The sequence below is a fragment of the Desmodus rotundus genome, chromosome 5, assembly GCF_022682495.2.
Source record: "Desmodus rotundus isolate HL8 chromosome 5, HLdesRot8A.1, whole genome shotgun sequence".
NCBI classification, from domain to species: domain Eukaryota; kingdom Metazoa; phylum Chordata; class Mammalia; order Chiroptera; family Phyllostomidae; genus Desmodus; species Desmodus rotundus.
The window spans coordinates 159,019,565-159,041,143 of NC_071391.1; the positions used below are offsets into that span (position 1 = coordinate 159,019,565).

The 21,579-nt window shown below is 34.1% G+C and overlaps 1 protein-coding gene across 3 annotated transcripts in view; it reads right to left on the reverse strand.

Moving 5' to 3' along the window:
- Nucleotides 1-272: 272 nt before the first annotated feature.
- The window catches only part of GEN1 (GEN1 Holliday junction 5' flap endonuclease), a 30,865-nt gene continuing 9,558 nt past the window's right edge, over nt 273-21,579 (reverse strand). For all 3 annotated transcript variants that reach the window (XM_024552419.3, XM_053924335.1, XM_053924336.1), the window contains 11 exons: nt 17,871-18,047; nt 16,605-16,715; nt 14,528-14,601; nt 12,368-12,459; nt 10,691-10,841; nt 10,360-10,396; nt 10,198-10,278; nt 9,147-9,277; nt 7,423-7,484; nt 4,818-4,958; nt 273-4,287 (listed from right to left, as the gene is read on the reverse strand). In XM_024552419.3, the coding sequence (XP_024408187.2) occupies nt 3,011-4,287; nt 4,818-4,958; nt 7,423-7,484; nt 9,147-9,277; nt 10,198-10,278; nt 10,360-10,396; nt 10,691-10,841; nt 12,368-12,459; nt 14,528-14,601; nt 16,605-16,715; nt 17,871-18,047 (2,334 nt within the window). In that variant the 3' untranslated portion in view covers nt 273-3,010. The remainder of the gene's footprint in view (nt 4,288-4,817; nt 4,959-7,422; nt 7,485-9,146; nt 9,278-10,197; nt 10,279-10,359; nt 10,397-10,690; nt 10,842-12,367; nt 12,460-14,527; nt 14,602-16,604; nt 16,716-17,870; nt 18,048-21,579) is intronic.

Genomic DNA, 21,579 nt, shown 5'->3' on the forward strand with positions numbered 1-21,579 from the left:
CAGAAAGGGAACAAGCAGAATTACAACATCAAAAAAAGCACAAAAATTCCAAAGTATTCCAAATTTGAGTCTAATTTTACAACATGACATAATGTAGTAACTACTAGATTAATAAACTAAAATTTCATCTCCAATGTTAGGAAAATCTCATCACTTCTCTGGACTTTTCTAGTCTATAAAATGATGATGGCAGTGCATGTGTAGGAGTAAGGTTAAGCAATATACATTTTAGATATTAAAAAAAGTTAGGACAGGCAAAATTCTCTACATGACTTGTTTTTAAACCAGCTTTATTATAATTCACACAGCATAGAATTTATCTATGCAAATTGCACAATTCAGAGGTATCAGTATATTCATTTTTCGGCAACCACCCCCACAATCAATTTTAGAACATTTTTATCATCCACCCACTCATCTCAAAATCTACCCCATTAGTAGTCATTTCCCTTCTCACTACTTCATTTCCCCGCCCTACCCCTCAGCCCTAGGCAACCATGGTCTACTTTCTGTCTCTATAGATTATGGATTTGCTTATTTGGAACATTTCATATAAACTGAATCATACACGTGGTCTTTTGTAACTGGCCTCTTTCACTTAGCACGTTGTAACATTTATCAGTACATTTCTTTTTATTGTCAATTGCATGGAGAAAGCATTTTATCCACTCATGAGTTGATGGGTATTCGGGTGTTTCCACTTTTGGCTATTAGGAATAATGCTGCTATGGACATCTGTGTACAAGTTTTTGCATGGGTGTATCTCTTCATTTCTCTCGGGTTTATACCTGGGAGTGGATTTGATGCATCAAGCAGTAACCACCGGACTTTTTCCAGAGTTGTTCCTCCTTTTTATATTCCTACCATCAGGGTACAAGGATTCCAATCCTTCCACATCCTCACCAACACTTATTTGTCTTGATTCTAGTCATCCTATTAGGTATGAAATGGTATCTCATTGTGGTTTTGGTTTGCAAGTTTCTGATAATTAACGATAAGAATTTTTTCATGTGTTTATTGGCCATTTGTACATTTTCTTTGCAGAAATGTCTATTCAGATATTTTACTAACTTTTGAGTTGTCTTATTGAGGTTTAAGAATTCTTTATATTTATGATTTGCAAGCATTTTCTCCTATTTTGTGGGTTATTTCTTCATTTTCTTGATGGTGTCCTCTGAAACACAAAGTTTTATAGTCATTTTTTTTCTTGTTTAAGCTTGTGGTGCCATATCAAAGAAATCATTTCCTAATCCAAAGTCACAAAGATTTATGTCTATGTTTTCATCTAGGAGTTTACAGCTTTAGCTCTCATACTCAGGTCTTTCATCCATTGGAGTTATTTTTGTATATTTCATGAAGCAGGGATCAGACTTCATTCTTTTGTATGTGGATGCCCAGTCATACCAGTAGCATTTGCTGGAAGACTGTTGCTTCCTCACAGGTTGTCTTGGTACTCTGGCTGAAAATCAATTGAACATAAACGTGAGGGTACTTATGGACCCTCAATTCTATCCCACTGATCTATATATATGTCTGCTTTTATGCCATAAGAACACATTCTTCATTACTGTAACTTTGTAGTAAGTTTTGAAATCAGAATTAAGGGTGAGTCCTCCCATTTCTTTTTTTAGGATTGCGTTGCCTATTCTGTGTCCTGTAAATTTCCATAGGAATTTTAGAATCAGCTTGTCAGTTTCTGCTAAGAAATCAACTGGAATTGATGGGGATTCTGTTGAATCTGTAAATTAGTTTGCCATCTTAGTATCAAGTCTTCAGATCCATGAACATGGGATATCTTTCCATTTATTTAAGTTTTACAAATTCTTCATTCAACAATACTTTTGTAGCTTCTAGAGTATAAATTTTATATTTCTTTTGTTAAACTTATTCCAAAGTACTTTATTACTTTTAGTGCTCTTGTAAGCAGAATTTCCTTAACTTCATTTAGGATTAGTCACTGAAGATGTAGAGAACTACAATTAAGGTCTGTCTATTGATCTCCTATCCTGCAACCTTGGTGAAATTCATCAGATCTAGTGGTGGATTCCTTAGAATTCTTTTATATGCAAAATCTTGTCATCTGCAAATAGTGACAGCTTTCCTTTTTCCCTCCTAATCTGATTGCTGCTAGATTTTTTGAGTGATAAAATGAATTAATGTGTACAACTTAATACTTGGAGATGTTGAACTCAATAGATTCCTTATCAAAACAAAAGGGAAAGAAAAAAGTGCTATAGAAGCAAAAACAGAAAAAAAATCCCAACAAATTCGGAGGCAAGAAATCTGATTCCCACATCATTATTAATTAGCTGTGTGATCCTGAGTAAATCTCTAACTCCCTTCAGATTATACATTCTATTTTCCAAATCTTTTTCCATTTCGCATACTTGTTAACTTCTGGAGACATGTAAAGAGTGGCTTTCCTTAGTTTATTCAGCATTACAACCATGATTTTACTACATGTATTGATCATGTTCCTCCTTTTCCATTTCCCCCTCACAAAACAATAAAGTTACCAAACTGAAAGGGCGTACTAAAAGTATCTTCATGTGGAGAGAAAATATAACTCTCGTAAAAGTCATAATAGAAGATTGCAAGAATATAGGCAATTATAAAGAATTATCCTCTTGGGAGCAAGCTGAAATTTAAATAAATACTTCAGAGGAATATGCAAGAAATGAGTAAAAATGAGGAAATAGATGAAGCATTTATTCCGTCTAGTACTATATTAACACTTTAACGCTATGACTAAAGAATAGTCCCTATCAATATACAAAATAGTAAAAGTATATTTTAAAAATATACATTATCTACAGTTTTCACCACAAGGATCATCTTTTAAAATGGAAATTTGAGGCTTTTTAAAATTATAATTTTGATTAAAATGGTAATAGTATCTTCTGACATACAGAACAACACAACATTTGTCTGCCAAACATTAACTAGACGCTCTCCCTCTGCCTCTGCTAATGGTACTAGAATACTAAGTTAAACTCAAATATTTTAAATTTCAAGTGCTTTGGAACCTCAGTTTTAATCTCTGACATAAAGGAAGAGGGCTATCCAGACAAGTACCACAGTCGTCTTTTTCCTTATGACACTGCAGAACACTCAGAGAATCTTTTGCTGCCTCTGGGAAATACTTTTCTTCAGTTCCAGCTGTCTTATAAGCCTGGACATACTCCTCAGTTTCTTTAGCCTGTATCAATTTGTTGGCATCATTTTTCTTGAATTGGGCTGGTTTATGCTTCCGAGAGCTCTGCTTCATTTTTTCAGCTGCGTACTTAGCTTTCCCAAACCCGGGGATACTTTCTTCATCAGAGGAGTATCTGTCAAGGCAAACACTTTTCCTCACTGCAATTTTCTGAGTGGTTTTCAAATCAACTTTTCTACTGTGATCAAAAGAAATATTTGATGGCTCAGCTCTAACATTAGAGGTCTTTACTACCACGTTTTTGACAGAATGAGGTACAGAAGTATTCACTTTACAGTTTTCTTGAAACAGCTGGTCTTTTAGAACTTCAGAGTTCCTAGATTCATTTGGCAAGTAAATTCCCAGAAGATCCTTTGAAAGATGTGATGGATAATCAGAATTACTGTTAGCAATGCAAGGCTCTTTTACTGTGAGCAGAGATAAAGTTTTCAGGTCCATATCTGGTTGTACGTGACCCTGAGGATGTGATGATTTCGTAAGTATTCGTTCCTTTAAAGGCAAATCCTGAAGATGTAAATCAGTAATGCCAGAAAGTAGATGCTCTTCAGGATCAGTCTTTCCAGGATCCCAATCCAACACTTCATCACATGACAATTGTCCTGGGATAGTGTGAAAGCTATCAGGGATGGCTGCTTGAAGTTCTGATTTTAAACCATGAGAGCAAGAGTTCCTTGGAATAACTGGAGAATTACTAAAAGAAGTTCCTTCCCAATCAACAGTGCTCAAGTGTAGATCAGCAATTGCTGACACACTGTGGGATGAGCTATTGGGTTGACTGGATTCTGAAATGAGAGACTTACTGACAGCTTTAATGTGCTGTGTAGCCACAGGTCTTGAAGCAGATAAGAAATGCTCTCCTGTATTCAAACAGATAGCATCTGTAGATAAAAGCAAGCTATCTAACGATGCACAAATAGATTCCCGGGGTAATGTAGAATCAGCGAAAATTTCCAAATTTAACTGGGAATTTTGTTCAGAAGAGATTTCACATGTGTGTTTTAAATTTATGAGTGACTGCAAACTCTTATCATCTGCTTCTGGCAAATTGTTTTCTTTAGGCTTAGTTTTCATGCCTGAAAAGAAAAAAAATACAACATAAGTAAAATCTGTTTTATTTTACTTATCTTGAGTAAACAATAAACTAAAGAGTTCAGATTGAAATCTATATAAGCAATTTTTGCATTTTTGTGTCTGCATTTCTGGAAATTATACTATAAATAATTATAAGAAAACAATTATTAACAAAATATTACAAAATATTTTTCTTTTGGAAACAATGTTATAATCAAATTATTTTCCTCACCAAGTTCTGGAAAATAAAGAAAAGGTATGTATAATCCAAAATATATTACATATATTGGTTGCTCGATAAGTGGTTAATATAATTACTATTATTAACACTTAAGTTATCAGACACTGATTAGAAGGGTTTACTCTGGCTTTTCAGCTTTAAAAGTATGTCAAGACAAAGAAGCAAGCGTATGATCTTACTCTTACGTAGAAATTTCAGCAAAACTTAGACAATATAGATTCAAATAGAACTGACAGATCTTCTAAAACACCTGTGTGTGCCATAAAGAGCTATCAAATGATAGATACTTACTTTCCTTTTTCTTCCTTTTAATTTCTAACTTTTGTTTTTGGTAAATGGCAACAATCTCTGGAAAAGCTGCTTCAAATAATGATTCTTCTTCTATTGTTTGTAGAGCTAATTCTCCATTTTTATCTTCTATAGCATAATGTTCTAAAAGATTAAAAAATACAGTAAACTGGCCTTAATTACAGATTTTAAAAATTCAATTTTCCCAGGTATGTAAATTTACCAGGTAAACTAAGTCAATGGATGATTCATTGCAAATCTTGCTTTACAACATGTCTATTCTAATAATCTGTAGATTCTACTATAGAATTGATTTTCTTCTTACTGAAAAAGGTGGAAGGAGATTACTTTAAAATTAGAACTTTAAATTCTGTTGCTTCAGAAACAGTAGAAGCAGCTCAGAGGATAAAAACCTTTGTTTAGATAAGGTTAGTTGGTTTTAGTTTAGTGTAACAAGTGTCAAGATTCCCGGAAAAGAATAGGAATGGACAGTTGCCCAAGATTTCAATATTAACTTTCTTCAGTGGTGGCTTCTGAACAGAACAGGACTGATAGGGTCATCAAAAATATTACAGTAGTCCCCTTTATCCATGGGGGATACAATCCCAATCCCAGCAAATCCCTGCAACCACAAGTAGCATTGAACCCCACACATACTATGTTTTTTCCTAAACACATACTTGTGATACTTTAATTCATAAATAGGCACAGTAAGAGATTAACAACAATAACTACTAATAAAATAGAACAATTATAAAAATACACTATATTTAAGTTATGTGAATGTGGTCTCTTTCTCTCTCAAAATATCTTATTGTAGTGTGTTTCACTTAGAGAAAGTACTCTAAAGCCTCTCTGTGGCATATCCACATTGTCAGCATCACTACTCTCACACTGTGGGGCCACTATTAAGTAAGATAAGGGTTATTTGAACACAACCAATGCAACACTGTGACAATGAATCTGATGACCTAGATGGCTACTAGCGACTAATGGGTGGATCGCAAATACAGCATGGGTACATTGGGCAATGATTCATATCCAGGCGGGACAGAACTGGAAAGCTGAAGATTTCACCAGAAAGGCATGTAATTTAAAATTTATGAACTGTGATTGACTGCTGGAAACTGAAACCACAGAAAGCGCAACCACAGATAAGGGGTTTCCACTGTACTATTTTCCAGAGGTTATCAGTCTCTTGAAGAGTTACCCAGCCTTTGTGGACTCACATGCAGCTCATAAATGAAAATGAGAATGCTTATATGTAAACTGACAATAAGATATATAGTAACAGACTAGATTTTCGTATTTATTCTCTACCAGGGCAAAACTGCATGAGAAGCCAAACTCTAATGAAAATATCAGTTGATGAGTTTTTAGTAGAGACAATGGCCCTGACCAGTGTAGCTCAATGGGGTGGACATCATCCTGCACAGCCATAGGTTGCCAGCTTGATTCCCAGTCAGGGCATGTGCCGGGGTTGCAAGAGGCAACCAATAGATGTTTCCCTCGCACACTGATGTTTCTCTCCCTCTCTCTCTCCCTCCCTTCCCCTCTCTTTAAGAATAAATAGAATCTTTAAAAATAATAAACTAGAAACAATGGAAACAGGTGAATTTAAAGTACATTCTCTCCCCTAAAGGCTAGCTCCCACAAGGACAACTGAAAGGAGGCACTCTGTACTCAGTTCTAGACGAGAGATCTGTACAGCCCCACTAGGTTAATGAAAATACACTACAGTGGTGTAAGTATTCCTGATCAGTTTTCAAAATCCTTCAACTTTCTATTTTCCTATTATTGCTTAGAACAGTTTATCTAATTGTTTATTAATTTCATTCTTCAAAGTTTCCTACAACTTAAACCTTCACTGACAAATCTACTCTCTCACTCATTCACCTATAATCACACAATGTAATCTCAACACCAAATAGAAATTGCATTTGTGATTATTTTCCATTTAAACATTTTGTGCTTTTCTTGCCTTCAATTTTGGTGCTAATTGAAAGAGTTCACTGTATTTCAGTCTGTAGCAAAATAAAAATAATTTTACAACTATAAATTCCCATGAAAACTAAAGAGTAAGAAGGAGAGGTAGAGTACCCCAGGTGCCTTTCAGCAATCTTGATTTCTTTAGACCCAACTGCACAATGAAATCCAATGTGCAGACTGTAGCTGCATTTTCTTGAGAAATATACAGCAAAGCATTAAAATAAAATTAAAGTTTTTCACCTTTTTTTCTTTAATCCTCACCTGAGGATATATGCATTGATTTTAGAGAGAGAAGTGGAGAGAGGAGGGAGTGAGAGAGAGACAGAGAGACAGAGAGAGAAACATCTGTATGAGAAACACTGACTGGCTGCCTCCCTTATGTGCCCTGATTGGGGATCGAGCCCACCAACCTTTTCAGTGTACGGGATGATACTCCAACCGACCAAGCCACCCTGTACTATTAGTCAAAGCCTATTTAAACAGCACAAGTAAATTATGAAATTAATCCTGAGCACGTTCCTTATTTTTTATATACATATGTATGTTTTACATACATGTACAGTATTTGCTAAACATATATGGTTAAATGGTATAAATTTTGTTTAAGTTGAATACATACCAGGCTTTTCCCACTCTATTTCAAAGCAACGAACTCCATTTCTGATCCGGTTTTTAACAATTCTGAAAAACAAATTCATCCAATAAGGTTCAAGTGCATGAGTTATTCAGGAGCTTTCAATTTATAGATTGAGTAATTCAATTTCCACTGATTTTCACTCTATCTTTATAATATTTTTAAAATACTATCAGGAATTACCACATAGTCATTCTTCAACTTATTCAAAAGATAATTTTATTGTCAGGTATATAGATCTTACAACTATTAGATCTTATGAATTGATTGTTCCTTTCACTACTATTCAGTATACCACTTTTCCATAAAAATTTTCATTTTAAACTCTACTTTGTTTCTGTTAATTTTGCTACCATCACCTTGGCAAATATTTGTCCATTAAACCTTTTAAATCTTCATTTTCAAACTTTGTTTATTTTGCACATGTCCTATAAGCAGAATTATTTCTGAAGTTTATTTACTCATCCAATATAATTAATTTAATCCACTTACATTTATTGTGATTTCTAACATAGTGGGACTCATTCATATTTCATACTTTGTGTTTTCTGTTACCAAACTTTTTCTTTGCTATTTCCCTCTTCCTCCTTCTACATTCTTTTGGTTTGATAGTTTTATTTTCCTATTGGTTTGGAAGATAGATATTCTATTTAAAATATTTTAGTAGTTACCCTTATATGGCTACATGCATACTTTGAAGCTTTAGTTTATGATCGATTTGTAATCATCAAGCATTATGTAGGTATTCATGTATATATTTTTCCAGTCACTTTATTAAATTAGCTAAATATGCTTTATCAATTTTTATCTCCATCTTCCCTCTGGATTCACCTTTCATCTTGTTGAATGAAGCACATCGTTTAAAAGTGCTTTTACTGAGGATCTGTGAGTGGTAAACTCTTAGTCTTCATATGTCTCAAAATGTCTTACCAATCAGTGATGATAAATGATGATGATTTAATGATATCTAGGTTGCCAATTATTCCCACTCAAAGCTTTGAAATATTATCCTATCATCTTCTGGCTTTTATTACTAGTATGAAAGACGTGTGTTGATTGTCTTTTCTTTGTAGTTTATCTTTTTTCTTTGATACTCTCCCCTAACCATTTACTTTGGAAGGTCCAAACCTTTAGAAAAGCTGCAAGAATAGTACAAAGGTCACTCACATACCTTTCACTGAGATTCACCAATTCTGTTTCAGTCCCTGTATTCACTTGACATTTTTGTTCCCTTTCTGACCCATTGAAAGAGATATCTAGTTAAGTCTGACTATATCTTTTTATAGTATTTATTTCTTTTAAAAAAATCTATTACTGCACATTTGAAACATAAAAGTATGTCAAAGAATGAACTTACTATGTTATCTTTAAAAAAAAGTATTTCATTTATTTAGAGAGGGGAAGGGAGGGAGAGAGAGAGGGAGAGAAACAATGTTCGGTTGCCTCTCATGTGCTCCCTACTGGGGACCTGGCCTGCTACCCAGGCATGTGCCCTGACTGGGAATTGAACAGTTGACCTTTTAGTTCACAGACCCACACTCAGTCCACTGAGCCATAGCAGCCAGGGCCTTACTGTGCTATCTTGACTATAAGACCTAAATAAGCATTTATTATTCCAGTAGACCTTTCCTCCATCTTTATAAAGAAAAAAATTTTAGGTCATAAGATATTCAAATGGAAACACAGAAACTTATTCATACAACTCATACCTAATTGGCTGTAGCTGATTAGAGTTCCTTCTACCAAGCTTCCTTTCTATCATGTCATAGTGGGTCAAAAGTACCAACAATTTCTCACATGCATAGTGATCGGGCCATTCCATTTTTTGAAGAGTAAATCTCTGTAAAAATAATAAAAATAAAACAAGATTTTCTTATCTTTTAGAGACAAACAACACTCCAAGATTTTTTTCCTTCAGAATTAACATTAAAGAAGTATCACGGAGAATATTCACAGAGAAAACAGTGAGCCTCCTAAGGAGGCAATATTGCATAATAATTCAGTGTGAAGGTTCTTGGTTTGAATGCCAGAATGATACTTCCCAGATGCTGAGTAAATTACTTAATCTCTCTTAGCCTCAGGTTTTCCATCTCTAAAATATAACCTACCTCATAGATTACGAAGACTGATATCACATGTAATGTGTTAAATATAATGGCAAACTTTAAATGTTCAATATATGTTGGTTACCATTATTATTTCTGTTGTTGGTAGGAATAAGCAACAAGTAGTTATAATTTACTGAGTCACTCTGTTTCCCTGGCCATTACATTAGGGGTTAATATAAATAATCATTTAATCCTCAAAGCGACTTTATGAGATTAGTAATATCATTTCTATTTTGAGGATAACTCATATCTACTGGTACCTAGTGAGTGATAGACTGTTCAAATTTAAATTTAGGTGACTAATTAAAAATCACAATGCCCTTGTAAACTATACTACCTTTCCTAACAATGTATGTACTTGAGCCTGGCATTTTTTGGTCATTAGCCCTTCTATCCCAACATACCCCTGGGTACAATATATCTTACAAGGTATTTAAAGTGTTTTCTAATAAACAGTATAATTGCGATTTGTCATATGGTCTGAAAAGTATGGTTACTATGTAGCAAAGAAATGAAGATTAGAAATAATGCTGGAAAATACATGGGTAGTCAACAGCAGTCTGTTTCAAATCTCCTCTCAGAGCAAAGTGATTATCCCTTCTTATCTTCCTAGTATCCAACCTCATACTGTAAAGAACTTATTTTCAGATACCTGAAACAATAATAAATCAGGTCTTTGGTACCTGATTACTTTCACCAATTTATCCTTGTTCAAAAGGAATTCTTCAATAACCTAGCAAGAGAAAATAGGAATTGAGACTTCCAACTTTAAAAAAGCTTCTGAAATAAACACACTTGAGTAATTAGTTATTACCTCATGGAAGGGGAATCCTTCACAACTGCAAGCTTTTCTGAAAATAAATTATATACATGTTATTAATACAATCAGACTCTAAAACCATCTCATCCAGTCTCCTCTTAATGAAAAATGTCCTTGTATAGTATGCCAGTCATAAAGTTTCACTTTGAGTAACTATTAAATTACTATCTTTTGAGATAGCCTAATATGTTTTAACAGAATCAAGAGAGGATTTTATTAAATGTTACTAATTTAGACATGGATGAAAGTTATATGGAAATAATTCAACCTCAGGTTTATAAAATAGGTCATGCCAGAAAAGAATGAGTTAAAAAACAAAACGTACTTCTTAATATTGTTCTCCACTGTAACCAGTTGCCTATCGTGCTCTGTTTGGTGCCACTCACAAGGACAACAGTATTCATAGTCATGTGGTTCGCAGTATCGGTCAGTTTGACATAATCTGCACCCATTACATTCATGATCCTTAGGTGAACCTTTAGGGAGATACAACAAGGTATGATTTTCACTGCTTTTTAGAATTATCTTCTACATACACTTTAAACGAATACCACCTGGCACAGCACCTAGCTTAGAAAAGGGTCTCAATACATTTAGGTTTAATAGACTAATAGTAATAGTAACACAGTAGTAACACAATAGCACACAATAGTAATTCTTAGGGTGAAGTAGATCCTAAGCTATTACTATCACATGACATTTCTTTGTTTCTCTAAATCCCTCTTCAATCTGAAAGTGTGAATTTGTGACTTGAAATTATACATTCATAATAATCAACAATGGAAATCTTTGGGATTAATTTGATAGCTAAGTGCAAGAAAAGTACGTTATAGTTATTAGTATTAAAAAGAATATTTACTTACTAGAACAATTCATGAAATGGTTTCCTTAATAAGAATATTAAAAGAATACGACAGCTAATTACCTCTTCTAATGTCTAGCTCTCAGTTACCCGTATAACTATTTTTAAACTATGATTAGAACGTGAACAAATTATGACTGTGGCACAGGTGTAGGGCCCTAGTTCCCTCTAAAGGGAAAGCACGATCACTGTCAACATTGTTTTGAGAATACTGAAGAGCATACATAATTTTTTTTTGGAATGTTTAAATATATTTTTTAAAATTTTTATTGTTATTTAGTTACAGTTGTATGCCTTTTCTCCCCATCCCTCCACCCCACCCCAGCCGGACCCACTTCCCTTCCCCACCTCCACCCTCCCCCTTGATTTTGTCCATATGTCCTTTATAGTAGTTCCTGTTAAGAGCATACATAATTGATATGACCTAAAATTGTCATTTATAAGGTATCAAGAAACTACAGAATGGAATCTAATCTATAAAAAAATTATTTCTTCCATGATTTCATCTATAATGTAACGATGTTAATGAAAACATATTAAGACAAACAGATAAAGCAGAATTCTTCTTACAAGTTGAGCTAACATGATCTTTCAATCTCTCCTGAGAGTGAAAGACCTTTCTACTCTAATATGTATCAGTGACATCTATTTATTTTTACCAAAATAAATGAAGAGAAACCAAGCTACTTTCAATAATAATGAATATGTTTTAGAAATTAGTTTTGAGGTACTATCTTCACACAATAAAAATGCACGATAGGACAATTAAGAACCATTTAAGTATGTAAGTGTAAATCACTGATACAGAAACAAATAGTTTCAATGCCATTTTCCCCTGAGACTATTAGCATAATTTTTCCCTTATAATAGATTTCTATATTAAAAACATAATTTTAAGATCTAAGTAACTTGGATTAATAGTTTAAAACTGGACTTATTCTATATTTATCATTTATATCACTTTATTTCATTCAACCAACATTTACTGAGTACCTACTATGTATACGGGACACAATTCCTAACTCTGAGGATGTCCAATCCAGTGGGGAAGAGAATGTAAAATGCACCTATAATAACAGGGATGAAAAAGTGGGTATCCATCACTAACACTCCAAGATGCCATTCCCTATGTCTGCTTACCTGGATGGGAGCACACAGAGCAATGAGCTGGTTTTTTAGCAGCTAGTGGTTGTTGGTTAGAGTAACAAGATTTTGCACTCCACTGAGTAAACCTATAAGAGAAAATGGTTTTAAAAAGAAAAAACATTGAACAATAAAAAACAAAACTAAAAAGCAAAACAAAACCAAAACAAAAAAGAAAAAATAAACAAACAAAAAAAAAGCAAGGTCACCAAAATGTCATGTTCTCAAATACCAGGTTATTCTGTTCCCTTCTACCTGCCAACTTATTTTCCCTTTTGTGGTAGATAGAGTTGCTCGCCTAGCTTGGGAAAGTCCTTAATCTATGTACCTCAATTTTAATCGTGCACCAAGGACAGAAGAATTGCAACAGGAGAAGAGAGAGTGTCAGAGAGAGGGTGAGGGAGGAGGGAAGTGTATGTGTGCGTGCATATATTTGATGAGCCTTTTTAAAAAAAATGATCTTCACTTAGGTATACATGTAGGGAAAATGATTAGTATACATCTATTTTTTATATCTTTTCTAATTGCCAGAGAATAAAACAAACAGAATCATGTACATGAACACTTCTGTATATCAAAATAAGAGTGAAGGGCAAAGTATAAAACTAAAGAAAACTTTAAGAACTGTTTAAAAATCCAGATCACTTCAAATTGTCATTTTCTTAATCTCTTATGCAAATAGCAAGAACATTACATGTTTAATGAAAGATTTTAAGAAAATGTATATTATTGGTAAAATGTCTACTAAATAAAAGTTAATTTTTGGCTAAAGTTCCATGTCAACATAAAACCACCAAGGGAATAGTTAAACATTATCATGTAACATAAGTTCTGAATTGTTCCTCTACTTATAGAAGTTAAAGTTTAATGAAAAACTAAATTATCTCTTGAGTTTACTATGTGGTAACTGGCACTGAGAGTTAGTATTTAGCTTTTGGAATTTCTAACTCATATACTACCAAGACCAAGTACAAGCTTGCTAACAATTAGCATTTATTGCTGCTGGCTATTAGATAAATAATGCAGCTTCAAAAGTTAATAAATAGGGGGAAAGTCAGTCTAAGTTAATCAAAATTAAAACAACATAATTATAACATGAAATATAATTTCAAATGTTAAGACCAACATTTAATAAAATGTTACCAAAATTACAAATTTGCTGAAACTGTTTCAGTAAGATTGATTTATAGTTAGCCAAGGACCATATTTGCTTGCTTTTCCTTCTTTTATTATTTTTCACAATTCCAAATAATTCTTGAACTACCTCCATGCCAAAGTATACCCTTTTTTTCTGTTTTGGCACATTAACCACTGATAGCAATAATGAATTTATTGAAGTCTTAGCTCTATCGATAGCTTTACAGCTGAAAGAGAACAGTGATTTGGAATTGTTTCCATGGTCATACCTTCGTGATTTCTACAGCTAATGTTTCCTTTCGTGCAGTCACCATCTCAAACTTAATCACAGGCCAAGGCTGCTTTAAGTCTTAAGTGTCCTCATTTTTTCTCTTAGTCACTCTATTCTATCATCATTAATATTAATTTTTATAAACCATTGCTTTCATAAAGTAAATATAATTCACATGCTTTCAAAACTAAACACCATAGTTTGTAAATTCAATATATTCCATATTTAACTGTCTTGAATTGTTAAATAGTAATTAATGTATTACTAAATGTATGGTTATAGAAAGGCAGATCAGTAAAAATTTTGATCAAATGTAGTGTTACTTATTAAATATATGTAACATGTCAAGCATTTCATTCATAAAAATTCATTCAATATCGAAGTATTTTATAGTAAAAATAATTTTAAATATAAAATTACTTTAATGTCATATTATTTTTACTTGGGGGTCAAATAGTCTAAAATAGCCTGTGGCAAATGCCAATGGTTATAAATAAATATATTTGACATTTTACTACTTGTGTTATAAATAAAATTGAAAAAATATAGTACGGCTTAGAATATATACTCTCATCCTTTCTTGGGAAAACTTCAGAATAGATAAGAAAAAGTAATTTCAAATAAAAATATAAATCAGTTTAAAAACACTAAACCCTTTTTTGGAAAGCATAATATTTTTTGTAATATTCACTATTATATTCAACAAGAATAAAAGCCTAATGTCACAAGAAAACATAATTTCTAGTTACCTCTGAAGTAAGCTCTGCCCTTTCAAACTCTGTATAAGTTTTAATGCTTGCTCTTTTCCAACGCCAGGGACCCCCTTTCAGAAAGTGAGAAAAGAAATTCAAATGTTAATCACTAGTAAATGAATAAAGCACAATAAGTCCATTCGACAGAATGTGTAGCTAAAGGAATGAGGTCACTACCTAAGGACAGGGAAAGATGTGCAAGATACACTGCTGTGTGTAAGATGAAAACCACAGAATATCCCATGGTGCAATCTAGACTCATAAATTATGTAACAATTACATTGTTATTCTATGCAAAGAAAAAATCAGAGGGTTTATACAGCAAACCACTAACAGTGTTTATTTTAGGGCAAGGAGGAAGAGAATTTTGGAGGGCATTCACTTTCTTTGTCAATTACTTAGATAATATTTTAATTTGACCTAACTTTATGTTATATTGGTAATCAGGAAAAAGCATGTTCATTTAATATGAACATTTAATATTTAAAGACCCAGATGTCAAAAGAGGACAAAGGAGAGTTTCAAGTTAACCGTTGACATTAATAACTTAAGAGAATTAAAACAAGCTCCAACCCAATAAATGTATATTCACATGACAATTTCTGGTTTAAGTCTTCCAGTTCCTATAAAAGTTTATGAGTATGTCTTCATAAGCAGGGCTAATGTGGAGCCAATATGCACTTGGATAGGCATACCAGTTAAAAGTATTCCCCAAGCATACTGAATGCCTGCTGGCAAAGGGTCTCCCCTTGAACCTGAATCCCCTTCCCAGCCCAGCAGGATCCTGCTACTAAAATGATACCACATGGCACAGCAGAGGGCCACCGCAGGCCTATCTTTGGCATACCAGTTGCTAAATATTTTGGGTATCACCCTTCTTTTATTAGCATTTAGCTACCTCTTAAATTTTTTGAAGACAAATCATGTTAGTATATGTCTTAACATTCCTTAAGTAGAACAATAATAAATAGATGGCAGTTTTGGTTATGAAGGATACAAATGTTCAAAACAGCTAATGCTAATGTGTAATGTAACACCACTGGAGCTAAAGTTGGTTTCTGTGAGTTTGTATTTTTTTCTTACAGTCAACATTGGCCTGCTTCTAGTCTTTAAGACATAACTACATAAAGAAAATAGAAAATTTCTATTTCAGAATTATAATAAAATAATTATTTTTTGTATTATTTAGAAGTTGCTTTTCTCCTGCTTCCTTTACTTACTAGTTTAAAAAAAAAGTTGATTTCTCTGTCTGGTCACTGATGACATAAATTAGAAATTAGGGTTAATAATTTGACTTCCCTGATATTTTTTTCCTCTCTCCTAGGCTTTAGCTAAAAAAAATTATATGTCCTCCTTCTTGGGAATAGAGTATACAGCATAGCATAATGAGGGATTCGGTAAGAATACAGGGATGGTCAGTAGGGACATCATAATGGGACTGTGTAATAAGAGCTACAGTACAAGTCATCTTATATTTTTAAACAGAGTATATAAGAATGGAATTATCCTTGTAATTCATAAGTCATCACTCACTTATTATACCTATTTGTTACAAAGTATATATTGTGCATCTTAAAATACAACTGAAAGACTTTCATGAACAAAACTGAATGTAATGCTAAGATGCATGGAAGGATGAATGGCTTACCCCAATAATCATGTAGCCTAGCAACAGTAATAACACTGAGCATGGGCACAAGCTGGAAAGCTAAAGAATGAAAACCAAAAAATAGATGAAACAGTGACAGAAACTAACACTGGCAAGAAAAGAGTAATTCCTTTATTTCTTTAAAAGGGTAGCTGGACTTGAGTGTGACCCTAGAGCAATGGTTTACTGGGATTCAAGCTGTGGTAACAGGTATTACTCTACTCTCATTTAACATTCAGTGCCACAATGGGCCAGCTTTTTAATGCCACTTGAAATGATGATTTCAGTATTGAATAGTTTATAATGCCTAAAATTATAAATTAGATTCTTAATCATATGACCATATTGTATTCATAATTATGAAAATTGTAAGGTATCAAAAAAAATCCATACTATGAGTAGTAAATAAATACAATTTTAGTGTACCTTCGGAAGATAATCACAGCCAAGTAGTATTGCTAGTCCAACCAGAGCATCTCTGTCCAAACCTATTTGACTCTTGATGGATGACATTGTATAACAGTCAACATGAGGGTCCTAGAAGAAAGTACAAGTTTAATCTTCAAAAAGTAAATATTTATGCATTAAACAGCACTGCAAAGAATAAGTGTGTCAAAGTTGTCTCTAAATGTTTAATTATTCATAAACATTTAAATAGGGAAATTATCCTCATCACCAGAATCTTCATAGAATCTAACACTTCAACATCTGGAAATAAAGTCATAGTTTCAAAAACGGCTTAAAAATTACAGTATTCATTTTTTACCTCTTTAATGCTTTTTGATGTATATGAAAGGTTTGCATCTTACAAAATTAAACCCTGTAAAATGTATATTACTGAAAGTATTTCCTGCAATTGCATCATCTCAAGTTCATAGTATTAACAATGTGGTACATGTTCTTCCAAAAAGCCTTTTCTTTACCACATATGTGCAGTATTCATTATTAACAATATTTTAAGTAAAAACAGGATTATATAAAAGAACTATTTGGCAACACTTTTACCCACTAATATATCCGGATCTCTTTAACGTGAATAATACATGCTGTTTTAGTTACTGCTCACTCTTACATTATATGCACTACGAGGCAGTGTTTCTCAATGGGCGCACTATTAGCATGTTCAGAGATAAACAGAACTATCTGGCAAGAGGATGAGCTTTCCTGGTTCCCATCCACCAAATGCCTATAGTCTCTCTTGCTCAACCTTGTATAGGTACAACCAAAATGTCCCCTAGAAGTACCTCTCTAACTGAGAACCATGGCAGTATTTACTGTTTCCTCTCAATGGACATTTGGGTTGTTTGTCACAATTTTGTAATTATTGACAATGCTGCAAATAACATCCTTGTATATCTCTCCTAGCATTTTTGGAGGTGTTTTTGAGGATAAATTACTAAAAGTAGAACTTGTAGGTCAAAGTAATAAATTCCATACGCAAGTTTATAATATATTGTTAAGGCTCATTTACAGTTACAGTATGTGAAACACCTCAAGCCCTTAGGAGAGAGATCCACATTTCGAAGAGAACGAACTATGTGGCAATGATAACAGTAAGCATTTTATTTAGCCATTGCTATGTGCCAGGCATTATGGTAAGCACTTTACAGGAATTTTTTTCATTTAATCGTTTAATAATCCCTTTTAAAATTAGTTTGTAAACCAAAAGCTGACAAAGAGAAAGAAAAATACCTTGGTGTTCATAGTGAAATTCTTGTACACAGTCTGGGCCCCATAAAGGAAAGCATCCCCATCATTGGTGAGGCAGCCATCCACATAACCATGGGCATTGAGGTGAGCGCACATGGCTTCAGCCTCCCCAGCAGCCTGGACCCAGGGAATGCCTAAGCATTCCAGCAGTTCAAGACACTGAAAAGAAAAAGTAGATGCAAGAAATCTAAGAACATTTTTATTTTTATTTTTTAAATCAAATCCTCACTTGAGGATATGCTTACTGAATTTAGAGAAAGAGGAAGGGGGGTAGGGAGGGAGGGACAGAGAAAGAGAGAAAGAGAGAGAGAGAGAGAAACATCGATGTGAGAAAGGTCAATTGGTTGCCTCCCTTTCATGCCAGACCCGTGACTCTGACTCAGGATCAGACCTGCCAACTTTTGGTGCAGGGGTGGATGTTCTAACCAACTGAGCTACCTGACCAGGGTTCTAAGAACATTTTTACTGCTGTTTTTTTCAGTGTTTAATTTACTTTTCTATATTATAAATATTAAGAGTAGCTATTTAAGAGTTTTACAAATTATGATACTTCAGAAACAATTGGAAATTTGAACACTGAATGCTTTATGGCATTAAAGAATGATTGCTGAACTTTTATGTGTGATAACAAAAAGTTTGTTGTGGTTATGTTTTTACTTATTTTTTAAGAGTCCTTATCTTTTAGACAAAGGTACTGAAATATTGAGTGAAACAATATTATATCTGAGATTTGCTTCAAGAAAATGTGGAAATGGGGGGAGGGGGGAATACATAAAATAAGATTGGCTAAGAGCCGGTAACTATTTAAGATCCACGACAGATTACTTTTATGTTGTTTTAAAATTGTTATAAACAGTTAAACATTCTTAATGTTAAGAAGTAATCCGTACTTGATTTTGAAAATTAATTTAAAAATTACTTCAAAAAAGTAATGAATAATGAATATTCAACGTTCATTGTTTTGGGTATCTTAAGACCCTGGAAATATCTTTAATTGATCAATAATTAATCTCATTAAGACTTACATGTATAAAACTACAAAAATTCCTCTCACATGATGGCCAACCTAATATGAAGTCTTCCAAAGAAGATGCTATCATAGTTTTGTTTTGAGGTCTTAGAGTTCTCTTCTTTTCCTCACATCATCTCTTCTGGACAATGAAACTCTCAGATTGTGGGAAACCACAGGGGTCAGTTGTTGGCCTGCTCCTAGGAAGTCACATGCCTGTGTGGGATGTTCCCGTTAATTTGCTGATGCATAAATAATCCTGAGTTTCCTTTGGATTATTAATTTGACCCAACTGAGCAGTGTATAGTGTATGTAGTCTTACAGCCTAGTACATTCTTTCTTGTCATGTATAATTCTCAGATTCTGTCAGTGGGGAATACTGGCTATGGTGAAGAAACAAGGCCGCTAGTTTGCAGAGACTGACAGAATAAATATCACCTCTTTTGCTTTAACAGATCAATTACTTGCATGCTGTACTACATAAGAAAAACCTCTGCCGGATGTTGCCCAGTGTGGCCAAGGTTCAAAAAGACAAAGTACTGTGTAGGACAAAAAGGTTACTTTTCAGGAGACAGTTCTGTTACAGGTCCTGTTTTATTGCAACTTCATGGTTGCTTTGACCTTCCTCTAGACAGGAAGTATCCTTTATAATAAACAAAGAGTTTGAAAGTTATTTCAGATCCCTGTGCCATTTGTCATTCCAACTCTCTTCAAAAACCAGCACAGAATTTGTGATGATGCTGACTGTAATTTCCATACCCCAAGTCTCTGTCACACGTAGGGCAGACGTGGTATTGGAAAAAGACTAATTTGTGCTTTTTATGCTTATATTTAAAAGCTGGCAGTGAATTAGGAAGAAGTAGGGCCTAGTAACTGAGGGTACAGAAATGCAAAAATGAATAATGGACAAGTAACACTGAATAAAATGCCAGGAACACCCCAATTACCTCAATAAATAGGAATGGGGCGATTTTCTCAATAAGAGAAGGGCATCTTTTTGCTTTATACTGGGTATTTAATGCTCTAAGTAGGTGGATCATGGTTATTTCCAGTAACTTATATTATATAAAAAATAATGACAATCCAGTACAGATATTCTCTTCAACTATCGAGAGTTACTAAGGTGGAATAAACACTGATTGAAAACTACTTTTTAAAAAATCACCTGAGAATAAATAACAGGAGGAAACAATTATTAATTTATTAAATGACTTGTTAAGAAGAAAAAAAATTTTTAAACATAATTAAAAACAGGGATATGAATTAAAAAGCAAATATGATAAAAAGTTCATATCCTTAATACTTAAAGAACTTGAACAAAAAAAAAATTAAAACCTCAGAAGATAACTGGGGCAAAGACATGATGGCCATTATCCACTGAGGGACTAAAACCAGGTTAAGTGTTTAACCTCACCATTAAAAGAGCAGTACATACTCATTATGTACTTATGTTTTATATGTATTATATAAACAAAGAAATATCTTCGATTTTGAATACTAATGATACAAAGATAACCCTCTTATCATTTAATGTCCTTGTAGGTGCACTGCAATTGCTTAGCTCACAACTGTATTGGTGGAAAGTAATTGGCAAGAGCTACAAAATCATTCCTAAGCTTTGGTCCATCATCCCACTTTCAGTAATTTTATTTTAAAATCCAAAATCACAAGAAAAAGCTACATATACAAAAAATGTTCACCATAATTTCACATATAACAGAAGAGCTGAAAAATAAATAATATACACAATCCTGGGGAATGATTTCATAGCCTCACACATGTTACACAATTGTTACAATACACTGTCGCAACAGGGAAGTATGGATATGATCCATTAATTGAAAAATCCAGATTTCCAGCCAAGATGGGGGCGTGGGTAGATACACTGTGCCTCCTCACACAACCAAAAGAAGTACAACAAATAATTTAAAAGCAAAAACAACCACAACTGACAGAAAATCGAACTGTATGGAAGTCTGACAACCAAGCAGTTAAAGAAGAAACATTCATACACACCGGTAGGAGGGGTGGAGACGGGCAGCTGAGTGGAGGGGACTCAAGGCAGGCGGCAGCTGGCGGACCTGGCAGTCCCACATTCGCCTACAGATAAACCGGGAGGAACAACTGGGGAGTGAGACAGACCACTCAACCCAGGGTTCCATCCGGGAAATAAAAGCCTCAAACCTCTGATTGAAAACACCTGTGGGGGTGGAGCAACTCCAAGCCTCACAGGAGCTTGTTGCAGAGATCCGCAGGGTCCTAGAATGTACACAAGCCCACCCACCCAGGGAATCAGCACCAGAAGGGCCCACTTTGATTGTGGGTAGCAGGGGAAGTGACTGAAAACTGGCAGAGCGCGGAACAAACAATATTGTTCCCTCTCAGACCCCTCCCCCACAAACAGCGTCACAACACTGAGACAGGGGTTGCCCCACCCTGGTGAATACCTAAGGATCCGCCCCTTACTAAGTAACTGGTGTGCCAAGACAAAAAAATGAACAAACAGATCAAAGCTCCAGAAAAAATACAACTAAGCGATGAAGAGACAGCCAACCTATCAGATGCACAGTTCAAAACCCTGGTAATCAGGATGTAACAGAATTGGTTGAATATGGTCACAAATTAGATGAAAAAATGAAGGCTATACTAAGTGAAATAAAGGAAGATGTACAGGGAACCAAA